Source organism: Clarias gariepinus, chromosome 1 (genome assembly GCF_024256425.1).
Source record: "Clarias gariepinus isolate MV-2021 ecotype Netherlands chromosome 1, CGAR_prim_01v2, whole genome shotgun sequence".
NCBI classification, from domain to species: domain Eukaryota; kingdom Metazoa; phylum Chordata; class Actinopteri; order Siluriformes; family Clariidae; genus Clarias; species Clarias gariepinus.
In genome coordinates this window covers 39,341,161-39,368,802 of record NC_071100.1, presented here as the reverse complement: position 1 = coordinate 39,368,802, position 27,642 = coordinate 39,341,161, and the positions used below count along the sequence as shown (strand labels likewise).

At 39.0% G+C, this 27,642-nt stretch overlaps 1 protein-coding gene and 1 long non-coding RNA gene across 3 annotated transcripts in view; both read right to left on the bottom strand.

Moving 5' to 3' along the window:
• LOC128517964 (uncharacterized) overlaps positions 1 to 15,036 on the bottom strand; it is a 79,041-nt gene extending 64,005 nt beyond the window's left edge. For both annotated transcript variants that reach the window (XR_008357547.1, XR_008357546.1), the window contains exon 1: positions 14,844 to 15,036. This is a non-coding gene — a long non-coding RNA (uncharacterized LOC128517964). The remainder of the gene's footprint in view (positions 1 to 14,843) is intronic.
• Positions 15,037 to 18,830: 3,794 nt separating this feature from the next.
• On the bottom strand, positions 18,831 to 20,979 carry mycb (MYC proto-oncogene, bHLH transcription factor b). Its single transcript, XM_053505535.1, has 3 exons — positions 20,802 to 20,979; positions 19,950 to 20,592; positions 18,831 to 19,694 (listed from the first exon to the last, which is right to left on the bottom strand). The coding sequence occupies exons 2-3, from the start codon at positions 20,581 to 20,583 to the stop codon at positions 19,150 to 19,152; spliced, it is 1,179 nt and encodes a 392-aa protein (XP_053361510.1). The 5' UTR covers positions 20,584 to 20,592; positions 20,802 to 20,979; the 3' UTR covers positions 18,831 to 19,149.
• Between the last annotated feature and the right edge of the window lie 6,663 nt (positions 20,980 to 27,642).

Sequence of the window (27,642 nt, the reverse complement as noted above, 5' to 3'; positions counted from 1 at the left end):
AAAACCACACTCATCGTAAAGCCAATAAGACTTCCCTCATACGAAAAGATTATTGTTCTGGTCTTAAGGAAAAATATACGTTTTTCAGTATTCACTCAACAATAAAGCCAGTCATGTTACTCTGCAATGAAAAGGCTTTAGTCTTAAATGCAGTGTACAGCAGCCAGATCAGCACATTGTTCAAGCCAAAGTCAAAACTGGAGACGGCTTACGGTAAATGTGTGTTAAAACACACACACCGGGGGCAGGGCCTTTTGAGTAAAGTCTGGCTTGCAGTGAACTCCAGTGACTTACAGCACTCCATTTGTGCAGGGAGTCTGATTTAACCGAGACAGATGACATTTATTCAAAACTTACAAGGTTTCTACTTTTCCTCGCCAACCACACAGCTTCTCGCTCATGCTCCTTGGCATTCACGACACGTTCCAGGACACTCGCCAAAAGCAAAGCATTTAAAGAGAGACGGTGGGAGGAAAAAAAAAAAGACCAATGAAAAAAAGGAACGCTTTGACAAGAAAGAAAGATGCAGCGGGAACCAAATGAGATGACTCGCACTGCAATGACCAAAATCAGCATGAGACCTTATTGCCCCGTCTGCCGAGCACATGGAGTAATGGAGAAGTAGAGCGAGGGTTAGAGAAGTATTTTAAGACATCTGGCAGCAGCATCACTGTGTACATTACAGACTGCAGATCCAGAATAGCCACAGCAGCTCTCAACTCTGTCCTAGTTTGGACTCTTTGGTGGAACGCTGTATGCTAATGAGACACGAGCTCTCCTCCTCATAAAATGTCATGGCAGGCCACATGAGACATGAGCGGCACAGAACCAGTTGTACTGCTGTGGTCGTAAATTCCATGTGTGAAAATACACACTGACTCAGCACAGAGAGAGAGAGAAGGAAAAAAATGTAGGCCAGACAGCAGGCAGGAAGAGGATAAAGGGAGATAAAAGTAAATCACTGTGTCATGCTTCAAGAAAGGGATGGAGAGAGAGAGAGCATAATGCCTATAATAAGGCATGAGAAGAGAGAGGAAACATTTTCCAAGGAATATGAAGCTGTTGCCATTTCACACCAAGTCCTATAAGTCAAAGTCTGAAGCTCATGGAAAGAAGAAGGAAGAAGAAAAAAAAGGCAGTAATGGAGAATGTGATTTCTCAATTATTTCACTTCAAAACAAACAGGATGGTTTTAAATAGATTTTAAACCATGGAAGTGCCTCGTACAGAGCTTTATATTCCTCGTGAAAATGTTCTCACTATAATTATATGCATCCCTTTCCCTCCGTCCCATTCTGAACATGACGGTACATCGTGAAGAAAATGATGGAATGAAAAACTTCCTGACTTTTAGATAGAGATGAGTGATAAATTTTATCACAATGCCAATTCATGTTGGGTTTTATGTCGATAAAGTTTTGATAATTATTACTTGACATGTAGAGGTCTAACAGCCGATCACATAGCAGGCATAAACGAATGACGAGAGCTTATCAGTCTGCAGTTTTGGGCTTTTGGGGTCAATAGTACACACCCATTTCCTACACAAAGCGTTATTTATGTTGGGAGGTGAACTGGGCAGAAAGGCATGAAAGTGACGGTGAAAGACAACTTGCACTTTCCTTCACAAATTGGAAATTGTTGACAATACAACGTGTGGTCCGTATGATGCGCACACGTGTATATGCACGATTAAGTTGTGGCTCATAGCCAGTCGCCAGAGGGTGAGTGTTATAACCATACGTCATTGTTTAATTAATGTTACATCATCTGAATTTTTTTTTCTTTCTTGTTAGCTATTTCAAAAAAATATTTTGCTGCCTTTTCTGTTCTTGACAATAACGCTTATTTATTGCTATAAATACCCGATTGCTCAGGTTGGGGGCAGACCCAAGTAAATACTACGTGCTAATAACCCCAAAGTGTACTCCTGCCCAAATTATAAACTGCACATCATTTCCCGTGATAATAGTGCATACGAGGAATGACAAGAAAACAGCAAATGGAACAGGTATAAAGTTCATTTGCAGCATCGATACGCAATGCAACAATACAAACAGCGTACAGACGGAGATGGAACTGTTGAGAAAATAGGACAGATCAGCTCAATTGTATGATTTTTAAGTTTGGTGTCATTTTACTTCACAGATTCAGACTCTAAAAAAAAAAAAGCTATGCTTTTTACCATTTTATTAATTAATAAGCCAGAAAAAGGGGCTCCTGAGTGACTCAGCACTAAAACATTAGCCATAGATTCTAAGTTTGATTCCTGACGATGCTGAACAGATCAAGATCTGATGTTGAAGCAAGCAAAACTGGCTGTGCAACTCACTTATATCACTCCTTTGCCAATCACAGATGGAGAAAAAACGATGTGGTTGGCTGGCTTCGGTTGTCTCGGAAGAATCGCGTGTTAGACTTCACCCTTCATGCTGGTAGTTGTCGTGCGAGAAGCTGGAGTGGAGGTGAAAATTCAGTTAAGCTCTTATCTTTATATGGCTGCATTATGATTCCCTAAATTGGCTTGGTCTTGCCTGAGTAAGGATCCCCCAGTGGATTAAAAAAAAAATAAAATTGAAAAAACTGCAATCCTGCCAAAAGTTAAATGTTTTTTTATTATTATTATTACTTCCCTGGCAGTAAAGGCCTGTTAAAGTACTCAGGGTTTCCACCACTTACTGTAACAAAGAAAGCTCGAAGCAGAAAATTCCAGCTCAGCTTCTATCATTCACAAAACTTTCATCAGTCTTATTCACATTGACAAAATTTATTTAACCTGATTAAAATCGTTCCGATTAGAGATTCTCACTTAAGAGTTTATATGGGAGATGAACGGATAATACGTGCTTTTACATGCACAAAGATAAGATATTTAATCAGAATGTAACTTTTTTGATATACACGAAGTTGTTCTGCCTGCTGTGAAGTGTTTAATCTGCCAGGAATTTAGATTTTATTTATTTATTTATTTTTTACTTTAAGGTTAGGATAAAAATTCAGTCTCATCTATAAATAGTTATATATTTTTTATTACGTATGATCTGGTGAGCCAAGCAGTACCCCTTTCTCAGCCAGAGACACAGAGGATAAAACTAAATACATTTGGGAGAGAGATTTGCCCTCACTGAGCTTACTAGAAACTCATCATATCATCTTATGTTATGTACGGCAAAACATACGTAGAAAGAATATACCCATTCCGAAAAAAAATCAGATTAAGTGTTTACATGGCTGATATTTAAGTTGAATATATCAAAGGTTTACACAGCACCCCACTCACTTAGATTAAAAATTAATTCTTATTGTACCAGACTGCTCAGTTGAGATGTTTACACAATGCATATTTATTTCTGAATGCACTCCAGGGTCCTTAATATTAGGGAATGTTAGGATAAGGGTACACTTAACAGTACACCGTTAAGGAAAGAGTAAGGGTACACTAAAAAAAAAACAAAAAAAAAAACTTGGTTTTAGTTTTTTTGGTTAAAGCTTAGTTTAATCATAACGCTAATTTATATTACATCACAAACATCTGTCGGTGCACTATTCCAAAATAAATTAATAAATAAGCTTCAGAGCTGCTACAGTCCCTTTCACAAAGCCTAACCATGGTGGGAATAGTGCGCCATTATTGCACCTTGACATTCCACGGAAGTGGAATTTAGGAGAGTACCAGTTGTGGAAACAGAGGTAGTGACGGAATAAAATCAACTCTGTGTAAAAAAAAAAAAAGAAAAGGATAAGCCCCACCGCTCCACCCCCATTGTGGGACAGGGTCTGACTTTTTCCCCACAAACATGTGCAACAGCCTCTGAGAGATTTAATTATTTTTTTTTTAAAACAGTAAACAGTTACCAGATAAGCTGCAAGAACATGCATTAAGAACAATTAAGTAAAGTATGAACTGAGATTGAGGCTCATCAACAGTGCAGCATTCAACATTTCCTTATCAAATTATGATAATGTTTTAAAGTAATAATTTACAGTACTTGGTTAAGTTTAGTATTAACAGGTATATTAAGGTGTGAAACACTCTTTTCTGAGAAATCTCACTTCCTACATTATGTCTGGTTACAAAAATTCAGTCTTGGCCATGACTGGTTAGGTGGCCACAGCTGTATGGCTAGCAAAAGCAACTCAGCGATCAGTTCACACAGCTACAGTGGAACCTTGTATTACGAGCAGAATTTGTTCCAGAAACGGGCTCGTATTCCAAAACACTGGTAAACCAAAAAGAGAGAAAGACTGTGTGTGTGTCTGTTAAGGCAAAACACACAGTGTTGTAGTAAACAGTACATGCGTGAACAGATGTTGATTATACCAGTAAGAGACGCACACTAAGACCCAGCAAGGGAGACGATTACCCACAATTCCGCAGCACAAGAGAGAAAAACTGTTGGCTCAGTTGTGATAACGTGACGCTCGGCGTCAAAACAAGAGGCGCATGTGTGATACATGATATTCGGTACTCGTAAACCAAGACTTGTTTGGTTTAAAAAAAAAAAAATTTAATTGATGCTCGTCTTGCGGAACGCTTGCAAACCGTGTTACCCGCAATTCGAGGTTTCACTGTATATAAAAAGAGGTTGCTTGATGCCAGATTTACACAGACTTACACTGTTATAGCACATTATTAGTGGTCCTACACTTACTGTATTTTTGCTTCTGTAACAGCCAAATTAGTGCAGCCAAAAGAATAATGGGTCTGTGTGTACTCTCATGATGTTTTAGTTTTTTGGGGGGTTGCTACTTTGTCTCTGTCAAATTGGCAGGAGACAGCATCTGATGACACTGTTTTGGAAGTCCCTTAAGTTGGAAAATATCCTGCAAGATATCCAATTAGAACTACCACTGAGCATGAACTCTTCTAAAGTTAAGATTATGGCAAGTAACCACCTCATTTAATCTCAACAAACCAGCTGACACAAACATGCAACCATGGAGTTGTGTCATGGGCATAAATAAAACACCAATTTGTAAAGTAGTTACACCTGGTGAACATGGCTCTTTAAAAATAATCATGATCTGATCAGCTAAGAGCTGCTAAAAACATGCCACAGCAGTAAAATAGCTTTAATAGAAATTTTGCATGAATTAAACAATTAATTCTAATAAATAATGTTCAATTTAATATCTATTTACTGTGGTAATAGGGAAGCTGGAGAAGCACTCCCAAGCCATGTGTCCTGCATGACTAACTCATTATGTGTTACCAGATGTTCAAGTGCACCATCATAATGTGGTCACAACAAGCTGCCCTGGTAAATAATTTTATAAGATTTATAAAGCTCCAAATAAATCTTTCCCAAAAACTTAACTATTTAAGAGAAAGTATGCAAGTAGGTGTTACACTAATTTAATCATAATTACATCATAACACTGACATTATAAACCACAGAAGAAGTGTCCACTCCCCTGACTTTTAAGCTAACATCAACTTCCGTAAACATTGTCTCTGGCTCTCACTCTGAGTTGCAACACTTTGGGAATTCAGAAGGATTGCAGCTTCCATTATAAGGCCTTAAAGCTATGAAAGGCGCACTAAAATCATTAACAGCAGGCTTTGATTCCAGACAGCAAGAGTTAGAGAATTACAGTTGTTAATCCCATGAGTTTTGGGGTAAGTGACGCCAAATGTACCACCCCTTTGCAGGATAAAGTCAGCGTATGCATTTGCCAAGGCAAAAGACATGTGCCATCTGGCTCGAAGAGTCCTGTGCAACACCATGCTTCAGGAAAACTCCAAGTCCTCTGGCAAAGGCTACTGGAGCCTGACTTTCCCCAGAGGTAAATCAGCTGCTACAGAAAAACATCTCTCTGGGTATAACACAATGACCGACCATCTGCCCATCAGCCCTGAAACAGCTCACTAACAGAAATAGAAGTCTGCTCCACCCAAGGGCAAATTTGATGGAGATTCACAAGGAGGCCCATGCAAGGGGTTCCTGTTCATTGAGGAAAGAAACAGAAAGGAAGAAAAAACAAGGAAGATTGAACCTGCATGTGCACGATTATCTCACCATTTAGATATATGACAATACATAATACGACACAGTCCTCTTATAAATCTTTTTTTTTTTTTTATTCAGCTAAGTGAAAATACATTTTAAAAGCAGAGACTCTTTTCAAAACACCATGTGGCACAGTGCCATCTCTGCCTCCATATACATTCAGTCTCCTTCTCTATGCTGCAGAAGAGCAGACAAAATGGCTCCCAACACAGGATGTCCTCATTTTATCAGTTTAGATCCATTAGTGATGTGATCTGTCATAATTGATCTGGTTCACTCTCTCTTTTGAAGCATCCGGCCTCAACTCTCCAGAGTGCCTAATTGAGATAGGAGCTCTGTGTTTAGGAAACGATTGCAAACTCAAGCTTCGTTCAAGTTCCTCCGGGCAAGAATAATGAGCGCAGTCTCCTGGTTCCTCTTGCTGCATTTGAAATGGAATAACACCATTATGACGACAACATTCGCCCGAAGCAGCACTGAGGTGGGTCCGTATCAGGGGCCAAAGAGGACATGGGATGTCATTTGTTTATTAGTGGAAGTCTAGACAACGTCAGGAATAATATTTTTATGGTAGCGGCACAAATCAAGCTCTTGGAATGAAGGTTAAATATTTTAGAATATATTAACAAAAAGTCTTATAGACAAAGTGAAACTGCGAGTTCATTAATAATTTATTGGTCTTTCATTTGAATTTGGCTTTAGTCTTTATCTGGCTTTACCTAATAAAAAACAAATGTTGGGCAATAAAGGAACCATATATCCTACTTGCATTGCCAAGTATTGGATAGATAGAGAAATAGTGAGATGGTCGGGTGTGTGTGTGTGTGTGTGTGTGTGTGGAGGATTGATTCAGTACAAATCTAAATTGAGATTCTTTTATGTGCCGACTTATGCATCTCCTCACTGTTTCCAAAATCGCTATTTATTACAATTATAATAGAACCATATAATATGGTTGATCAGCCGTTTTTCAGCTTGATCGGACACAACCACTCATGTTGGACATAACTGATTTTGTGACGAGAACATGACCTTCTAAATGGTTAAACAAAATTTTTTGTGCTGTTTCATTATCAAAAATGCATGCATTAAAAAGCCTTTGATCAGCCTTTTTTTTTTTTTTTAATTCTGTGAGCAAATTAGTCTGAAACCCATTCATTAGACACGCTTACACCAGCCTCAGAACACCATGAGGACTAATTAGCCTTGAAATATGGGCACACACACCAGCGTGCTCACAAGTGCTCAACTTACTTAAGACCTACGAGGCATTTGAGGCTGGAAAATATCACCACTTCTTTATAATCGTACAGATGGTACACTCTAAACTATTCACACATTGCCATCCCATGTGGTAGAAATAAATTTGTTGTGAAGTTTGTTTGGAAAAAATTATGATGGAGGATGTCAAAGGATATTGATGTGCAGTTCAGTAAAAATAAATAAATAATATTTTTATACATAAACGTAATTTTCTTATTAAATTTTATTTTATTTAAAAAATAATACATTTTGTTTAATATAATTTGAAGTTAAATGTTAAATTCGTTCATTTGAAATTGTTTAAATGCTGCATTTGATTTTTCAAGTGAGAAAACTAATAAAACTAATAAGTTTAGTGTCATTTACATTTAATTACTCAAAAGTTAAATTTAGTTGTGAAGTTTATAAGGTATAAACTAAGTTATGACAAATTTTTCTGTAAGAAAATTTGGGGAAAAAATTATATTGAATCAAGTTATTTATAAAATTCTGATACTTCTAGAAATGCAATATTAATATTATATTATTTGATGATATCAAATTGGGATGTGACTGGTGATTCCCATTCCTAATAGTCAGATAAACAGAGGTAACATTGGCATATTGACAGTTTGGCAACAACTAGTGTATTTGACCAAACAACAATCGAAAGATCTGTTAGCAGATTAAGTTTATGCCAGTATTTCCTGACATGGCCCGTAACCCTCACACCCAACCTCGGTACCTCAAGACTTCAAGGAACTCTCACTTTCTGTCACAGAAAATGTTTATAAGTATTTTTACATTAAAAAACTCAAATGTATGCATTGGGTAGCATTACAAGTATTAGTTAACTCTAATCAGTCAATTAGTTGACTCTTGATTAGGAATACCACTAAATATTTGTTTCTGCAAAAAAGACTAAATTATGTTTTGATTGAATCAGCCGACAATTAAATGTTAAATATAAAAAAAAATTCAACCCTGTGAAATGACAATTAAATACCGGCCATGTGGACATCGATCAGCCGAGTTATAAGAAAATTCTACAAAAGTTGTTATACTAAGCTTTAAATCTCACTGTGCACTCATGTGGCATCACCCAGAAATCAATCTGAATTTTCATAACTCACACTGCCACCCAACAGTTCCTGACTGTATAGCTAAGAACAGTATTTGCCCTCCCATACACTGGAAGAGTAAATCATACATAAAATTTTTTTGACATGAGTCACAAAATCCTGTAAGTAAGCACAGATCGTTAACACGGTCATGACCCTATAATTCGCTCATAAATCAGATGATTCATTTCATTCCCCTCCTTGGCTCAAACTGTAGGACCTTCTTAGGAGGTTCTGCACCAGTGCGCCGACACTGCATTGACACAACCCAAGAAAAATTAAAACCAGTGGTAGAGCAGGTCTACTTCTTTTTAAAGCTGTATCTGTCCAAAGAAGCTTTGTGCCAGTCGGCTGATCCGAACTGTTTCCCGTTGGGCTTGCACTCCTCGAGCGTGCGCGAGATCAGCAGGAGACCATTTGGTACGTTTCAACGTAACTCTGACTACCTGAAGTGAGAACTTTCATTTCCTTAATGGTTTGTTTGCTGGTCAACCACAGTGTTTCTAGGCTACAAACAACATGCCTGAGAGTAGACGTGTTTGTCATCGTAAATGTCATTTGTATATTCAAAACAATGGTACCTTTTGCATAGTTACAGATATTTAAAAGGTAAAAATGGTGAAAAAATCTATAATATTATAATAAATACACACACATACATTATTAAATGCAGTCAAAGAATGTATATAATGTTCAGCCGACCTGTAGGACTTGTAGCTGTAGTATTATATTTCACATTTGCGACATGACCGGCATGTTAAATAATTCAGACTTTCCTGTTTTGGGTTTAAGCGTTGCATACGAGTCTTAGAGACCATGAGACTTCATTGGCCAGCTCCTACTCTCGCTCTCTCACAAACACACACACCGTACAAATTAGACATCACACGGATCCAGGTCCAGGATGCAATGTCCAGGTCTAAGCAATAGCAACATCTAAAATTACACCTGATGAAAAGAGCAACCTCCTGGCTACTTCATTCAACGTGCAGAAGAGACAGTGCACTTTAAATGACAGGAACCCGTGGCGATGGTATCACTTTCTCCAGATGGCGACCTAACTCCTGTCCTTTACGTACATGGCGGGTCAGAGCAATTCAGCCTCCTCTGGGGAGCTGCAGGGTTTCTACAAAGGAAGGCCGCTCTTTGCAAGGACTCACTCGGACTTACTCACCGAGAGCACATAAAAAGAAAGAGCAACGTACATCTCAGCTGAAAAGCTGTTGTTATTCAGTACGATGACCGGCATGTGTGTCATAACCAGACCAACAATACAATCCGGATGATTCATAAGGCATAATTGAGCTTTTCCTTTTTCTGGTGATTAAAAATGAAGCATAACTTTTGAAACATTTTTTTCTCTGGCCACAACAGATGTTGGTAAACAGTGCTGGCGTTTGAATGAATGGCTTCATAAGCATGTGACTCAGACGTTTACCCGCAAGGGAGTCGGATACTGGAGCTTGTTTGGGATTAAATAACAGTGATACATCCTGTGACACTGCACTGTTGTGTCACAAAGATCTACAGAAATGGGTGAACTCAATCCAGCAGACACTGTTCAAAGCTTACTGCTATTATTTAGCAGTTTCTTTTCTTCTTTTACACTCATCCCATAGGAACACAAAAGGAACAGACAAAAGTGACTCAGACGGAGCTCAAGCAAATAACATGACCATCCTTAATATCTTCTACACGTTCATAAAAAAGGGGAGAGGATAATTTTCTGTAACTACATGACTAATTAAAATCACAGGTGTCTATTATATGTGTTAATATAGTAGAGATTCTATAGTGATGCTACACACACAATCTAAAGGTTTGCTTAAGTCTGACTTTAACATCCACCCCAAGTGATCGGATGACAAGTGGACAGCTGAGACGCGCAGCCGCCCGGCAGTGGTATTACGAATACGTCTTGAGTGACCGCTTGTGATCGGATTTCATATATCGTTTCGGCTTTAGAAAACCAGTAACACGCGACTGTTACATCAGTCTTACGCTACACTTTCTACGGACAGAAATTACCTGCTTTAAATAAGGGGTTGGCTAAATGAGAGAATGAGAGGACGATTCAAGCGATGAAAAGCAGCCGTTGGTGTCTCTGCCATTACAGCACTGTCTTTATCCAAATAAATGTCCGGCGCAATCACTGCGTTAATCACTGGATACATTTTCAGCTAGGGCAATTACATAGTCAAACAGTTGTTTCTTTGTTGGTACTGTATCTGAGACACATTGACAGGGCATTCGCTTTTACACTACTGGTCAAACGCATCCCAGACCACTTCCCTAATGTGGTTTGAGTCATCGGATCCGGTTCAAACATGTACTAAGAGCACTGACTAATGGTGTACTGGGACTCATGTTACTTGCATACATACATATATACTGTATGTGTGTATATATATATATTTATTTATTTATTTATTTATACACACATAGTATATACAACAAGAAGCAAGTAAGGGAGGGTAAGGGAGGTAAAGGAAAATGGTTTAGAGTATGAATCAAACTTATAACCAGGTTATATAATAATTATAATAATTATTATTATTTTTATTATTAACAACAAAAAGCTGTCCACAGCTTCTAATACACTTCAAGAGAGTCCATCCTGTATCAAGCAAAGAAAATAGTAATGTTGCATAAATTGTGTTAACAACTGTTTAATGCATTATTAAATACCTGGAAGGATAGCGTTGCACTGTCAACTTTGCAAAATAAATTAGAACATGAACAACCAGGATTAGAGTCCATATAAACACAAAGTGAAGTGGTGAAGTGGCATGATCTAGAAATAATAATAATAATAATAATATTAATAATCAAATGACGAATCACAGCTTTGTATAATAGTAAGAGCGGTTCCACATCCGGAGATAAGAACTCACAGCATTAGGACTGAACAGCTGTGTGGCCATAAGAAAACCACTTGTTAGTGAGAACATTTTAATTTCCTAGGAAGCATAAAGATTTTGCTATTTGGAACAATGGAAAAAGGTCATGTGGTCTGATCAGTCCAGACTTACCCATTTACAAAGTAATGGGTGTGTAAAAAGAAGGAAAGCGTATTAAGTGATGCACGCATCATGCATAGTGGCTACTGTACAAACCTCTGGGGTTGCAGTACATTCAGTGCATTAACTCTTTCTTACCTTATGGTAAAAGTCATATTTCAGAACTCAAATTGTGAAATAAATGCTGGGACAATGAAGATACCAAGCTGTAAATATGGGTAGCGTGTGTGACTTTTCTTTTTCTTTTCTTTTTTTTGGCTGGGCAGTGTATAAATCCTTAAAGAAGCATGATGAGTCATTGTTTAATTAATAAACTAAGCACTGACAAATCAACGTAATATGAGGAAACATTTTAGGAAGTGCTGTTATTAAGAAATAATCAACTTTGAGGTATTAGCAGAAACTCTGCAATGCACCACTTAATTCCACCACTGTTTATTTTCAATAACAGCAAGCCCCATCGCGTTTTACTTCATCTATAAGGCACATATATCGTAAAGCACTAATTTTACAAAGCAGGAAGTGGATACAGTTAAACTGCACGTTAAAGAATTTTAAGCTTACACTTTTACTAGCTTTTGCTCACGAGCCTTTGAAAGTCGATGAGTCAGGTAATATGTGCAAATAAATACGCCTATTTACAAAGCAAGTGCTCGCTACAGCACCTATTAACAGAAGAGCGAGAGGAAGAGTTTATTTAAGACTAACCAAGCGGACTGCCCATAACTTTTTTTTTTTTTTTTACAATGATTTTCACTTTTCTTAACTTGGAGTAGGATTCTCTAAGCTTTGGTAAGAACATCTGCAATATATTACATTCTAGTAAATGTTATTAAGTGGATTGATCTGAAGGTAAGTGACAGAGTGAAAGAGAAAAAGAGCAAGGAATGTCAGGCTTCTTCAGGTCATTCACCCTGTAAGAAAGCAGGTTGCCTAGTCTCTTGTGGCCTCGCTCCAGGGTTTTCTCAGGACACAGAAGGACAAGGCTATCTTCACTCAAGACTATATTTCTTCACTCAGACTGTTCTGACATTTTTTGACTTTTAAAAAATTAATTTCCTATGAAGCAGAAAATCAACATAGAAATTTTATGCATTCTGAAGGCAAATTCTTAAGGTAAAAATTTGCACTTCAATATAAATTTTCCCATAAGGAATAATGTTAATTCCAATTTCCAACCACTCAAAAATATCACAAAAAAACTATATTACAAAAAATTAGCAGAAAAATCACATAGCTTTTGAAAGCACACCGATGGCAATGTTGGTATTGTGGAATCACTTATTTGTAACAGCTTTCATTAAGTTAGAGAACTAATTTTAAATTTATAAACTCGCATCATTCTTGGCTTTCCTGCAGGTGGTGAACTCTGAACTATTCACACTTTTCCTGGGTGAATTATTTGTCAAGTTTGTTGAGAAATAAATACTGTACATCAGATGAAAAAGATACATGTTGCTCAGCTAAACGTTAAACACTTACAGTATATTTGTATTTGTAGTTACTTTGTGTTTTTTTAAATGCTACACATGGTTTTTAAAAGAGGCTGAAAATTACAGGCTACATTCAATTACCGGTTAAACGATTAAATTGCAACAAAATTGGGAAAAATCTAAATCAAGATATTTATAAAATCATGATACTCATAGAATCACAATTTTAATTAAATCGGCACCTAGGTATCGTGAAAATATATCGGTAGATGACTGCTGATTCCCACCCCTAAAGAGCAATATTTAAAAGTAGATTTGGCAATCAGGTCGCGAGTAACACAATCCTGTATAATTACTATATATCAAACCAAACAGCTGAGAGAGGTATAATCTCCCCCATCTCCACAGAGCCTGAATCATTAGGCTCGATGCTCATATCATTTCAATTCGACATCCGCGCTCATCTAATCAAAGCTAAAGCAACCATGCCGCTGCCAAAATCAGTTCCGTCTGCTCCAGCAGCTGCCAAAAGCTCCCCGAGGTGTCCCTCAGACAGTAAATGATGATGTCTGCACTTGCTACAAGCAGCATAGTGACAGGATTATTCAGACTCGACATAGTCGTCTGCACCATGCGCTCTGCTGACCCTAGTTCACCTTGAATGACCTTTTCTTACGCTTGACTTGCTTAAGACCTTGACCCTGCCTGGATGTTCAGACGATGCAGACAAGCCACAATGGCTTTTACACAGTGTATATGACAAGCGATGAAGCGACAATAGAGAGGTTTCCTCCATTTTATGTACATTTTTTATAACATGGTGCAAAAAACTAGATCAAATGTTTCCTTGGAGACATCCAAGGGCATGTGTGGTCTGATCTTTCTTCAGTTCTCCATCCCTACATGCAATTACTGTAGTCCATGTTTACTGCTTGACGTAAAACGATGCAAGACAAACCATATATCTTGTGTTATGTTAAAAGTGTAGGCCTTACAAAGAAAAAAAACCCTGTAGGAAGGGGGTAGCTTACTTTGCCAGTGAAGAAGCTATTAACACATGCATGAAAAACACCCAATCTTAAGTGCTTAATTTAATTGGTGTTTAATTACGGAGCATTAGAAGCTATTCACAGCTACCACGATTTCCCAATGGAACTTGACCCACATGCGTCAAGAGGTACGAGCAACTCGTGTGCCTGCTTGTGTAAACATGTGCTCAAGTAAGAGATGTACAGCGTCAAGAAAAGGGAAGGCGATGAGTCTTGAGTCTTCATTTATTGGGGACCCCACTTTGTCACGGTTCATCAAAGCTTGGGGCGAAGGCGGCGTCATGCGTCGCATTATTAGGAAGAAGCAGGCCGCAGGTCGTGACCTGTACAGAAGGACTCGGGTTTTTAAATCCTCCGTAAAGCTCTCGGCAGCGGCGTAGTTAATTATAGCCTATCTTCTGGAGATAATTTATAAGGTCAATGCTCACACAGACACATGTCATAAAGGGCTGCGGGTGACAGCCATAGCTGAAGCAGCTGGAGATTATTATCACATGGAGACACGTCTTTAGTTCAGTTTATGACCTCTATCTCCTATTTATGACTTTGTGAATATTGCTCTGGGTTTGTGGTAAAATGGCTGCATGAATTCTACAAACATTTCCACAAGCAACTGTTAAAAAAAATAAAAATAAAAATGAATATATGAGCATATGTTTCATAAATAAACAATGCAGTACCATGAAATGGGAGATTTGCAACATGATGCAAACAAAAAACAAACAAACAAGCATTTCTAAAAGGGGCTACATGCTAACTGGTCAAAAAAATCTCCCAAACTGTTTAAAAGACTTTTTTCCCCCTTATTGCACAGACTAAGCCTATTTACAGCAAGCCTACACAAACCCGGCACGAGCACACAGGACGTTTATTTATGTCTTATGTGTTTGTGTTTAGCTATTAAAAAAAGAAAAGCAAAAGACGTCGCTTTAAAAAAAAAAACAAAAAAAACAGAATTAAAACTCACCGTTTTTATCCTCGTCTGGTATGAAACACGACCCCGTGGCCGTGTTTCCGGTGTTAAAACGCGTTTTGCGTGGCCCATTTAGCCCCAGGCGATGGGCTGTGTTAATTAGCAGCCCTGCTAAATCTCGTCCAAAGTCGTCCATGTGCTCCTCGACACACACACACACAAACGCGCGCGCGCGCACACGCGGCCACAGGCGCATACACACGCGCGCGCACAGCACGCGCACAGCAGCAGCAGTGCCTCTCGGTGACACCCGGTGACGTCATGGCTACAGAAAGATGTACAGTGGAAACGGTGAGCTTCACACTGACTTCACAAGTCCTCGTTTCTCCTAGGCTAGATTTTAAAATTAAGCTTTTTTTGGGGGGGGCAGAAAGACATAATAATAATAATTATTATTATTATAAGACATAATAATAATAATAATTATTATTATTATTATTATTATACAATATCATTATATGATAATAAAAATAATTATTATTATTGTGGCAGCACCTTGGCTTTAGTTGTTAGCACTGCAGCCTCTCACCTCCAGGGTCCGGGTTCAATTCCCACCCTGGGTCTGTGCGCACAGAATTCGCATGTTCTTCCCATGCTTGGTGGGCTTCCTCCTGGTGCCCCGGTTTCATCCCACAGTTCTAAGACATACAGAATTGGCTAACTGGCATGTAGTGTGTATGTGTGTGTGCCCTGCAAAGGATTGGCAAGGATTGGCAGTCCAGGATCAACTCCACCAAATGCCCTAAGTCTTATGTGATTTGCTCCAGGCCACACGCAACCCTATATACAGAATAAAGCGTTATAGACGATGAGTGATTATTATTATTATTATAATAATTGTTCTGACATTACTGTAACCCAGTCCAGTATCAAATGTAGAACATTTCATCATTGTTCATTCATTCACCGGCTGTACTGCTTATTCTGTACAGGGTCACAGGAGCCTATCCCTGGAGAATTCAGGCACAAGGCAGGGTACTCGCTGGACAGGATGCCTATCAATCGCAGGGCACACATGCACACACACTGCAGGCAATTTGGGAATGCTAGTAAACAAAATCTGCATGTCTTTGGACTGTGGGACAAAACCAGGGTACCCAGATAAAAACGCAAAAAGACGCAAAAAAATCACTTTTATTAAGCTAGCAAAGAAGTTAACTGTTCCCCAGCCACACCAACCATAACTAACCAACACTGATCAAACTATTTTACCAGACCGATATTCATTGTTTGTATGCATAAGACCGGAATTCTTTAGTTCATAATTAAGCTAGTGCTAGCTCACTCATTAACTCCCTCACCCAGGAGACTCGGCATGCACACACACTCATTCACATACTACAGGCAATTTGGAACCTCTAATCAACCTACGCCGCATGTCTTTGGACTGTGGGAGGAAACCGGAGTACCCGGAGGAAACCCACCAACCACAGGGAGAACACGCAAATCCACACACACTGACCTGAAGGCGGAAATGCCTCAAGCCTAGACGTCCGAGGCCACAGTGCAAACCACTACGCCACACATGTGGCATGTGTGGGCTATTGATAATAAATGTATTATTAATTAGCATACACCTATGTTGATTGTGTGTCTTTTATGTTTCAAAGGAATCCTATTTTGCCCCGCCCATGTATTATTTGGGTCTAACCTGGACCACTATTGTAAAATGTCTGACTTGGCCCTTAGTGGGCCCTTTGTCCTGTTTTTGGTAAAACAAGACAACAGGCTTTTTCGGGGCTTGTGAAAGAATCACATAACCACATGGGTATTACCCCAATACACTGTATGGCCAAAGGTTCCTGGACACCTGACTACTCTCAGAAACCTAACCCATAAGTGTATCTGGAACATCCAATTTCAGATTTAGTCTCCACTTTTTGTTCTGGGAAAGCTTTCCACTAGATTTTGGTGTATGGCTGTACAAAACAGGCACTGATCTTGGGGAAGGAGACCTTGAGTGGACTTGGGGTGCAGCATCTCAGTCGTGTTAGGCTCACTGCGCGCTCAAGTTTTTTCCACTCCAAATTTGGCAAACCATGTCTCTACGGAGCTCACTTATAATTCATGCAGACTTAATGAACCATATTTAGGTCATGCTTTCTCACGTCATGGTAGCATGATAGGTATTCTGACCAAATCTCTTGAGTAGCTTATTGAAAATTATAATGTAGCTGTATGGGGCTATACAGGTTTCACAAAGGTAGTTGATTAGTGTGCTTTTCCCACTGTTTCTCAGAGACTTGTCACCTTGATTTTTGCCTTTATATATCAAAAACTCTGGATCAAGCTCCTGAGTCCAATTTAAAATCTTGGTACAGGTTGGTAAGGTATGTATAAGAAACATGCATATACCTGTAATGTAAATATCCTTAGACTTTTCGTGCATTACGAAATCTTACATGGTCACTCTAACTTGTTAGAACTTTAGTTTATTGGCTAAGACTAAGTGCTTTAATGCTTATTTAGCCATCCAGTGAGACAAATGGCCAGGAAAGTGTTTTTTTACACTGGTGATAGAAGTTGTAAGGCTTTTGGCCTTTAAAAGGTTCACTTTATGACAGCACAGCTTGTGTTTTGCTCATGTCTAATAAACTTTTTAAGCAAAACCTTCTAGTTAATTTGACAAGCTTTGATTTTTATAGCATTAACAGGTCGACTTTCAGTACAGGCAGAAACAGGACTTGATAAATGTTAACTCATCACATGAAATAATTAATTATTTGACCTACTTTATCATTTCTTTTAACAACCTTAACTCATGTACGTGTTAAATCTGTGCATCACTTCTGCACTGAAATCTTTGAAAAAATAAATTCAGCCTCATTGGAGACATACGAATTAACAGGTTCACATCTTGCAAATGCAAAGTAGTAGTCTTTAAAACTATAGTCTCATTCACACAAATGGAAAACATGGGTACCATGGCTATGCCTCATTGTCTGGAAATCAAATCTAAACACACTATGGGCTAATGACTGATGTAAAACTTTTGCCAGATTTTCAGTAGGACATTTGTAGGTATTGCAAGTCATAAACAGCCGTGTGACGTTTTAAAGTCTAAGACCAGGATCATTTTTCTAACTCATTAAAGGCAGTTACGGGAGACTATTAGTACACTATAAATGACCAGAGGATGGGTTGGTGCTCAGGCCAAGTCAAACCTGTCCAAGCAACTACAAGTGACCATCCGATTCAAAACAAATCCGTCCTAACTGCAGCAATGACTATGGATAATTCTGGGTGGGTCACTGGTGCTTAAATCCAATTACTCCTTTCGAACATAAAAAGATTTGAGGTCCTTTAACTTGGTTACACATTGCATAATAGAATTTATAATATGATCAAGTAAAAGCACATCTAAGTCACTTTGATTTGTTCACAATAGGACTCATGCTTGGATTTTTATTGGTCTTTAAAAGTACAGCATTGTAACAAACTGCTACTCAAGCCCTTATCAAGAACAAATTTAAGGGTTTGGGGCATGGTGAATACATCTTTAAGTGTACTAAGCACTTCAAGATAAAAAACCAATTAGAATATGGACTACAGCATGGCATTTTAAAAGGCCTTAAGAGTCAGAATACAATTCCTGGACACCAATCCAATGACCCCCAGATTCATGACGGATGTTAATCATGACTGACTGTGACCCCAAAAGTCAGACCCAGTCCAACCTTACAGTACCCATTCTACTCAGCCTCCCACCACTTCATGCGAGTTTACTCCAAACAGCACATGATATGACAGCAAGTCAAGATGCCAAGATTAGTAACAGTTTGATTTCTACAATAGCAATCCATGATTGACAGCCTTGAATCAAGTGAACAATGACTCAACTTCCATTTAAAGGGGACTCCGGGTAATCGCACAAGAATAACCTCAAGAAGACTAAGCATGGTATACAGACATGGCTTCAAGTGCCTTTTAGTATCAAATGATTTTTTTTTTTTTTTTGAAAAAAGACTAAGCAAGACATACTTAATCAAATGCAATTTATAAAGAAATGTATTTATGATTGACAAATTACAGTATCTTAATATATCTGGAAATATGTACAAAAATTACAAAATAACCCAAAAAGCATTAAGTTAAGACCAACAGTGAGGGAAACTGCTGTCCATTTGCTAAATATAAAATTAAATACAAACAGTCCGAGACCAAGCCAAACGAGGCAGTGTAAATACATTAAGGTCAAGTTCTGCAGCCATGATGGGGTGCAAGAGTTCAAGTCCTATTAGTGCAGCACCATCAAAGTCAAACAACTCAAGGGCTTTAAAAAGTCCCAGTCCAGAGCGGCTCAGGAGCTGCTCAGCATTTCTAGTCTCCTTTTTAAGTGCTCACACTTCTTTCTGAGCTGCTCTTTCGAGTGCAGGAGCTTTCGCTCTTCAGTCTGCAGGCCCTCAATGAACTCCGTTGCCTTTTTTAAGATGACCACCTTGGCTGCCTTCTCGTTGTTCGCCACGGCCGGGACCTCGTCGCGCAGCGCGAAGAAGCTCAGCTTGAGCTCGTTGCGCCGCTGCCGCTCGAGCACGTTGTGAGTCCGACGCTTGTCGTTATCCTCAGAGTCTGACGCTTTAGGACTCGTGCACTTGCGGCTCGCGCTGATATGTCTGTGCGCCCGCGAGCCGCTGCCGTTGTCGAAGCGGAGCCGTTTGACAGCCGGCTGCTCCGTCCTCGTGCACGGCTGTGCTGCGTAGTTGTGCTGCTGGCTGGTCACGTGACACCGCTTTAGTACAACCGGGCTCGAGTCGCATTTCTTCGCCGATTTCCTTTTATCTACCGTCACGACGTCGATTTCCTCCTCGTCCTCTTCCTCATCGTCCTCTTCAACCTCGTCGTCATCTGTAGAAACAAAAAGGGAGGAAAGGGATACGTTAAATCCCAAGTCTAAATCAAAGCCACACCCACTCCAGTAAACGCCTGAAATTCCGTTTATTCAGTCCAGACAAGCAGCAGACCAGACCACGCCCCCTTAATCAAGCACTAAAGCGTTAACGGTTTAACGTTACACTGCACGATCAAATATAATAACCGTTAAACGTTCGATTTTCTTTTTAAATTATAACACCAGTGTGTAATCATGTCGTAAAGACTTACCGGACTCACTGTCGCTACTACTGCTGCCGCTGTTGGGTGGAGTGTCCATTAGAGAGCTCTCACACTCCTTACTAAACTTCACACACTCAGAAAGCGGGTAAGGAAAGACCACAGAAGGATCGATACACTCCGAAACGGAGTTCATGTTAACGTCCTGTAAGTAGCCGGCGTTTGAGACGGAGTCCTCGGGGCTCTCGGGTTTGGGAGTCGAGGCTCTCCGGGCCGCCCTGAGAGACGCTAGGCGCTCCGAGACCACCCTCTCCAGCTTCGCCGCAGCCGAGAAGCCGCTCCACATGCAGTCCTGGATGATGATGGACTTGAGGAAGGACTGCGACGAATCCGAGTCGCAAATGAAGCTCTGGTTCACCGCGTCGTCCCCGAGAAACTCGGTGACCATCTCGAGCTGATCCGCGGTAGACGGGAACGAACTGGAGAAGGACGAGCGCCGGCTCGGTGACAGAGGAGGAGTGGGCAGGAGCTCGAACTTCTTCCAGATGTCCTCACTGGGAGCCGGCGGCTGGCCCTGCTGCTGCTGCGCCGTGTAGAAGTCCTCCTCCTCCGTGTCGAAGTAAAAGTAGGGCTGGTACGAGTCGTAGTCATAGTCGTAGTTCTTGCTGGCCACGTTCAGCGGCATGGTGCCTGCCTTCAAGGGAAAAAAAAGAAGAGTGTGAGTTAAAAAATAAATAAAAAGTCAGGATCATCTTTACACTACCACTGACTAAGTGTCTTAATTTAGTTTGCATGCACAGTTGAAATGGTCAGAAGGTCATTCATTGACAGCTTGTCAAACAGTTAATAAACACTGAACTAGCTAAATGTCATGCAATTATAGCGTTGAAGTGATGTCCTCACCGGTGCAGTGTCTGAAGAGAAACACGAAGGAAAAAAAATATTCACACAGCGTCCAAGTTGAGTGAAAATAATAATCCCGGGGCTTTAAACTTCACCGCACCGGTCTGTTCCTAGCGAACTTCTGTTCGACACTCAGCGCGCTGTGATTTCTCCTGCCGGTCACCATTCACTGTGAAACTCCCACAAGCCGGCGCCTTTTAATCCTGCACAGGATTTCTCAGTGTATCACTACGCCACACACTGCCGTTTCCCGCCAAATGATCATGGCGTAGTAAAGCAAAATAAGAAGCAAACCGAGCGTTCTGTCCTCCTTATTGAGCCATATTAATCACCAAACGATATCGGACAAAGTCTTTTGATTTGTGTAATCATATAGTTTCATTAAAACCCTGTTATAGACGGAACTACTTTGTTTCGCGGAGGATCGAGTGCGTGTTCCGAGTGGGCGGAGTTTCGAGAAAACTACAGGTTGTGTGGCCGGGCGCAGTGACAGCGATGCTGACTCAAACAGACAAACCTGTGACTCAAACAGACAAACCTGTGACTCAAACAGACAAACCTGTTACTCAAACACTGACCTGACAAAAAAAATCTGATGTTTTTAAATGAATATATAATATATAAGTTTATAATATAAATATGCTCATATTACATATTTAAGATACGAAAATTCAAAACTAGCTGTTTTAATTAGATTTAAAAAGAATCATATTTACATAATTGACTATATCATAAACATGGTGGGATTTAAAATTGCTTTAAAGCCTGACATCATCATGGGTACTTTACCTCAACATACCCTACAATTTAGGTTCAAGGAGAGCGATGTCCGTGTGAACAGTGGTTTGGATCGCCCTCTACTGGAGAAACTCACTACTCTTTGTATATTCACTCACTTATGGTCTATACCGCTTTATTCTGTCTGCAGGGTCGCAGGGTGGGCCTGGAGCCAATCTCAGGAGGGCACAAGGCAGGGTACATCCTGGACAGGGTGCCAATCTATTACAGGACACATACAATACAGGCAATTTAGGAGCGGCAATTAAAATCTGCATGTCTTTGGACTGTGGTAAGAAACTGGAGTACCTGGAGGAAACCCACCAAGCACGGGGAGAAGATACCAACTCCATGCACTCAGACCCGAGGCATGAATCGAACCCTGACCCTGGAGATGCTAGGCGATGGCACTAACCACTAAGGCACCATGCTGCCTTATTGTATACTGCACTTTAAAAAAACATGAACAGTGGAGGTGCTTTTATCATATCAGTATATTTGTAATATTTTAAAATGAATTATTTATTAATGAAAACTTATATAATGAATACATTTCCTGTAATTTCTTTTGGTAACATACTCTAACCATATTAATCTTATTCATTCAGCAGTAGCTTTGTTTTGTGGTAAGCAATGCAGGGGACTATTTACACATACAGTACATTCATATCCACATAAATTCTTGATTTTAGGAGGGACAAAGAAAATCAGAGACCCTGAAGAAAACCAAAATAAACAATAAACTCATGTTCCATTCTCATTTTTATTAATTTCATTCTCATTATTATTATTATTATAAGTAGTAGTAGTATTTATTATTATTTTAAAATTATTGTTAGCAGTATTACTAGTAGTATTATTTTATTTCATTCATTTATAAAAAATATATATATATTTGATCAAGTTGTCTTTGCCCAATGTCTATTGCTATTATCTTGGCACAGTGTTTAACCTTCCGTGTAGGGTCTGCATCAAAAGTGTTATTTTATAAAACAATACAAATACTTAACAAAAAAATATATAATTATGACCAAATAGTGAAAGTGAATAAATTGTGTGCTTTAGTGATTTAGAGGTGGTGGAGCTTTATTTACATAAGTAATGTGACATTATCAGTAAGATATTAAGTGGCGTAGTGGATAGTACTGTGGCCCCGGTCCTCCAGGGTCAAGGGTTTGAGTCCCACGTCTGGTCTGTTTAAGAGGAGTTCTTGCTGATCGGCTCTGGCAATTAAATGATATAAAATACGACATCTGATTCTTTCCTGGCATAGATATACTCAATAAAAACGTTTCTCCCAAGGGTTTTTTGGATGGTTGATAATCAAACACACACACACACACACACACACACACATATATATATATATATATATATATTTATATACAGTATATAATCCACCCTACTATTACAATGATTTACATAGCTACGGAACTGTTAGACTGGATCTGAGCTTCACTTGCAGTTCATATTAACCAAACCTTTTATCTCTTGCACTCCTCACTGATTTCACCACTGCCTTTAAGGAAACCCCCACAGATCAATTCTGATGGCTTCCGCTGGCTTTAAATCCCCTGACTAATCCAGCCAATCAGGACAGAGGGAGTCTCTGCGTGCCTGTTAGTCATATTGCCTGCCAATTTAGAAAGCTCCCTTGGTGTGTAACAGAATGTAACGCAATATCAATGCATTATAACAAACACACTGTGTTTTAAATTAAGCTAAGATTGATTTAAACAGGAAATGCAATATTTTTAAGGCACCTCGCTAACACTCAAGGTATGTATTAGTACTGGGATGGTGGTAATTTTGTGTGTAGGAGCATTCATTCATACAACTCATCTTTAGAGCTCAACTGTACAAAAGGGATTAAATCAGTAACACACATGTACAATCTAAGTGAGACCGGTTATGAACCTGATTAATGTATATAAAGGTGAGGAAAGTATGATTAACGTTAGAGCTAGAATTCACACACACTTCTGACACTGACAGTGATGGCATTTCAACCTCCAGTTTTTTCAGTGTTTTTCAGGGTGAAATATTAATAGTGTTCATATTCAATTAAAATAAATTAATAAATAAATTAATTAATTAATACATTTCCAGTTTGGATTACACTCACATTAGTTTAAATCCAAATACAACTACGGCTTTGGGAATTTAGAGTACTAAACAGGCACGGATATAAAATTTTAACATCAAGGGTTAAAGGGCAGCATTCCTGTTTCAGGTGTAACCTTTTTTAAGCACAACCCAGATATTGCTCCAAATTTCCAAATGGTATGACCTAGCCTGTTTTATACTTGCAAATAGATTTTCTCAGACTTTTCTCCCTAAGCATTCTTCTAGGAAGTAGAATTATCCCTTGGCAGTGCTATCAAGTGTTTAGGGTTCCCTTAAGCGTGCCTTGACGTAGAGCCATGTTTAGGCATGAGAAGAGCCAGCTGGGTGAGGGAGAGCCTGAGGGAGGTAGGAGTGTGTTGCACTATGAGCGATCTATTAAAGGGTTTTGTCTCAGGGCCAACTGGGCAGAAGGGGAAAAGCCTTGACCCTCACTGCAACTGGATTCTACCTAAGGCCATGTTCAGATTTTAGTGCCATCTGTGAAAGATTCTTTTAGTATATTTCTTTCTGGTCTAGTATCTGGGTAGTAGCAGCCAGCTCTGAAAGTATTTGGAAATCATAATGAAACCCCTTGGATGATATTTTAACTTTTGAAACCTGAATGTCCTCATATAAAGACGTGAGAGGTTTCCTAACTTCATTGTCCTTATATTTCCTTATGCAAACATATGAGGACTGTTAGGTATAAATCAGTTTGAAGACAATAATTAAGTTCACAGTTATCAGGCACTGATAGAGAGAGGCAGCGAGAAGAAAATTAAATGTTAAAGACAGAGTCCGGGCCTCAGGAAGAATTTTGTCAATTTTGTTACTTGTTTTTTTATTATAAGATTATTTACTCTATTTAGTCTATACATATTTTACGATTTGTAAGCTTTATATTTTCTTTCTCTGTCAGCACATTATTTTGCAAATTTTAAGCATTCACTTTGAGTAAGGAGCAAAATTTCTTAGAAAGTCACACTGGATGAATTAAAGGAAGCTTGGCAGTTATTTTATTGGACCGTTTTAGGATACTAGAAAACCAGCAGATGGCCCACTGCAGGTTAATTAAGATGCAATGCACAATATGAATAAAAACCGTGATGGGTTCCCTGAGTGAACCTGATTTATAGCGGCTCAACCTGATTAGATATAAAAATGACTTACTGGCAGTTTGACACTTTCACTGATTCATAAAATATTCTGTCAGATTTCTTTGTGTCTGAATTCTGAAAAACAGCCAAAGGTGAGTCTTTCGGCCAATAATACAAAGTATTGAAAGTTGTTTAACAATTCTAGATATAAATATCAGGAAGTAAAAAAAAAACGTCTGATCCATCGTCTCATATTTGTCTTTAGATCTCAAACCCAAATGGTTTAAGTTAAAATGAGCCTTGGTGCCTGAATACTTTTAGAGAAGACTGTGCATTGGCATCTATTAATTAAGAAAATATTGTATATTGTCTGTTTGTAAAAAGCACGCTGTATAAGAAGCTATAAAACCTTGCTAGCTAAATGCGATTTTTTTTTACTACGGTGAATGCCATATTGATCATGTTCTTGAATAGCTATATGCCAAAGCAAAATGCACATAATCCTAACCAGTTCAGTTTGTAATCAGATACCAGTTGCCTATGATGTTCCTGCATTTAAACGCGTTACAGCAGATTGAGTGGACAGCTGTAAAATATTTAAACAGCTCAATAAAAAATACATTAATGCAGATAATTGCCTAACAGATAGACCTTACTAAATCAATCAGCTATTATTTTTCCACCAAAGTAAAAAAGCCTGACTGATGATGATGAAGATCATGATGAAGCTTGTGTTTAAACACTGCAAGTGAATATTACCCAAGGTGAAGAAACTGAGACAGAAGGGGATGATGCAAACCACCATAGTGATACTTTATCTCATCTGTAAATTTAATATACTTTAAAACTATTTCAGTAATGCTGTTTTTTCTTTAAGTAGATTAGTTTAGGGTTATTTTTTCAGTGCAACTAGAATGGAATCTTTAAATCCAATTTTCCCCTGCCTTGGAGTTGCTATATTTGTGATTGATAAATGAACAAATAAGACACCAAATTCAGGTTTGTAATGCATGTAGTGTTTAGAATTACGTATACGATGATGTCAAAATATGACCATGATAAAGGTTTCCATTGATCTAACTTACAGTCGGAAAGCTAACTTGTAAATGATTAGCTAACATATATAATGTATATATTTCTATATATGAATAGCTTTGTTCACATTACATAACTTGACCCTGTTTTTCAAAAACAATTTGGTCAAACAGAGCAAACAGGGAACACGTTCTCGTTTGGTTGATATCAGTATAAATAGCAGTGATTGACCCCTATCATCTGGTGGCTGTGACACTCAACTCCCAGCTGAGAAGTACTCCTGACAAGACTATTACCAAAATTCTTAATTTGTTTGACAAATTGTTTTTGACATTGGTTAAAAATGTATTAACTGTATATAAAGGCGGCCTTTAAAAGAAATGAGAGCGATACTATGCAGCTACGATGGTTACTCCAGGTTGGGATAGATCTCCAGGCCACATGCCCAGTAAAGATTCACACCCATTACATCTGCTGATCTGTTCAACAGGATCAGGGTCATTGCAAAACCTCAGCCACTCACTAGAGGGCAGTGTTGCACTACAATGAGTATTAAAACACGTTTCAAATACCAAATAGGACACAAGAATATTTGGTTATGGTTGGGAGAAGAAATGCAATATTTGGAGCTATTTGTGAGCTATTTGTAAGAATTGGACATTATGTTTCATTATACAGGGTGTCCCGAAGGTCTACAGTTTTTAGCAGAATGTAACTTTATTTACAATAAATCGTGCACATCGTTGCTTTCTAACCATGCTCAGGCAGTTGAGGCTCTGAGGTGCTAATCAGAAGGTTGAGGGTTCGAGCCCTGGCAAAGCCATGTTGCTGCTGTTTGGCCCCCTTAACCCCAGGCCCATGTAAAGTACTCAGTCACTGGCATCCTCAGTGCCAGTCACAAACCTGTGCATACAACATATAACCTGTGCCAATGAGATTTTCAGCCCTGGTCCTTGAGGAACCACTTTTTAGTATTTTACTGTTCCAGATTTTTAATACTGATTTAACTAATCAGCCTGAATTGAACACTGTGCAGGACAGGGGGGTCATCTCAGACAGGGGTTGGGAACCTGCTATATATGATCCCATTTCTTTGTAAACACTCAGTTATCTCTCTAAATCACAATGAACTCAAAATGAACATCTAGTGTTACGTATGTACAGAACTGCATTTCGAATTTCACCACTTTCTTTCACTTATCAGCTTTACCACTTTATCCTGTATTCAGGGTCATGGAGGGCCTGGAGCCTATCTCAGGAGACTTGGGGCACGAGGTGGGGTACACCCTGGATAGGGTTCCTATCCACACCCTCACACAGTATGGGCAATTTAGGAATGGAAATTAGCCTAATCTGCAAACTGGACTCTGGGAGGAAACCCACCAAGTACAGGGAGAACATGAAAACACCATGCACACAAAGCCGGGAATCGAACCATGACCCTGTTGGTAAAATGGTTGGACAGTGCTCATTTTGATTTGTTCCTTTAAATTATCTTTGTACCATAAATGCCATGAGTCATATGAATTAATTAAATGTATTATTCTTTGTCAAAGGCTCAACTAACAAAAAAATGTAAAATAAAAGTGAAGAATTTTGGAAGACATTTTGCTTTGTGAATAGAGACCAGCGAGACACCCTTTATTCACTATGATGTATTTTAAGTCCATTTTTATTAGTCTCCACTCTTTTTCTCCCCAAAAAACTATTTGCTGGTACACTCCTACTTAAGACCTATATGTAGAAAGAACAGAATGAAAACTCTTGAACCACATTGTCACCCTTTAATCACTGTGGAATAAACTGCCCTCATTGCCTGAACTGGC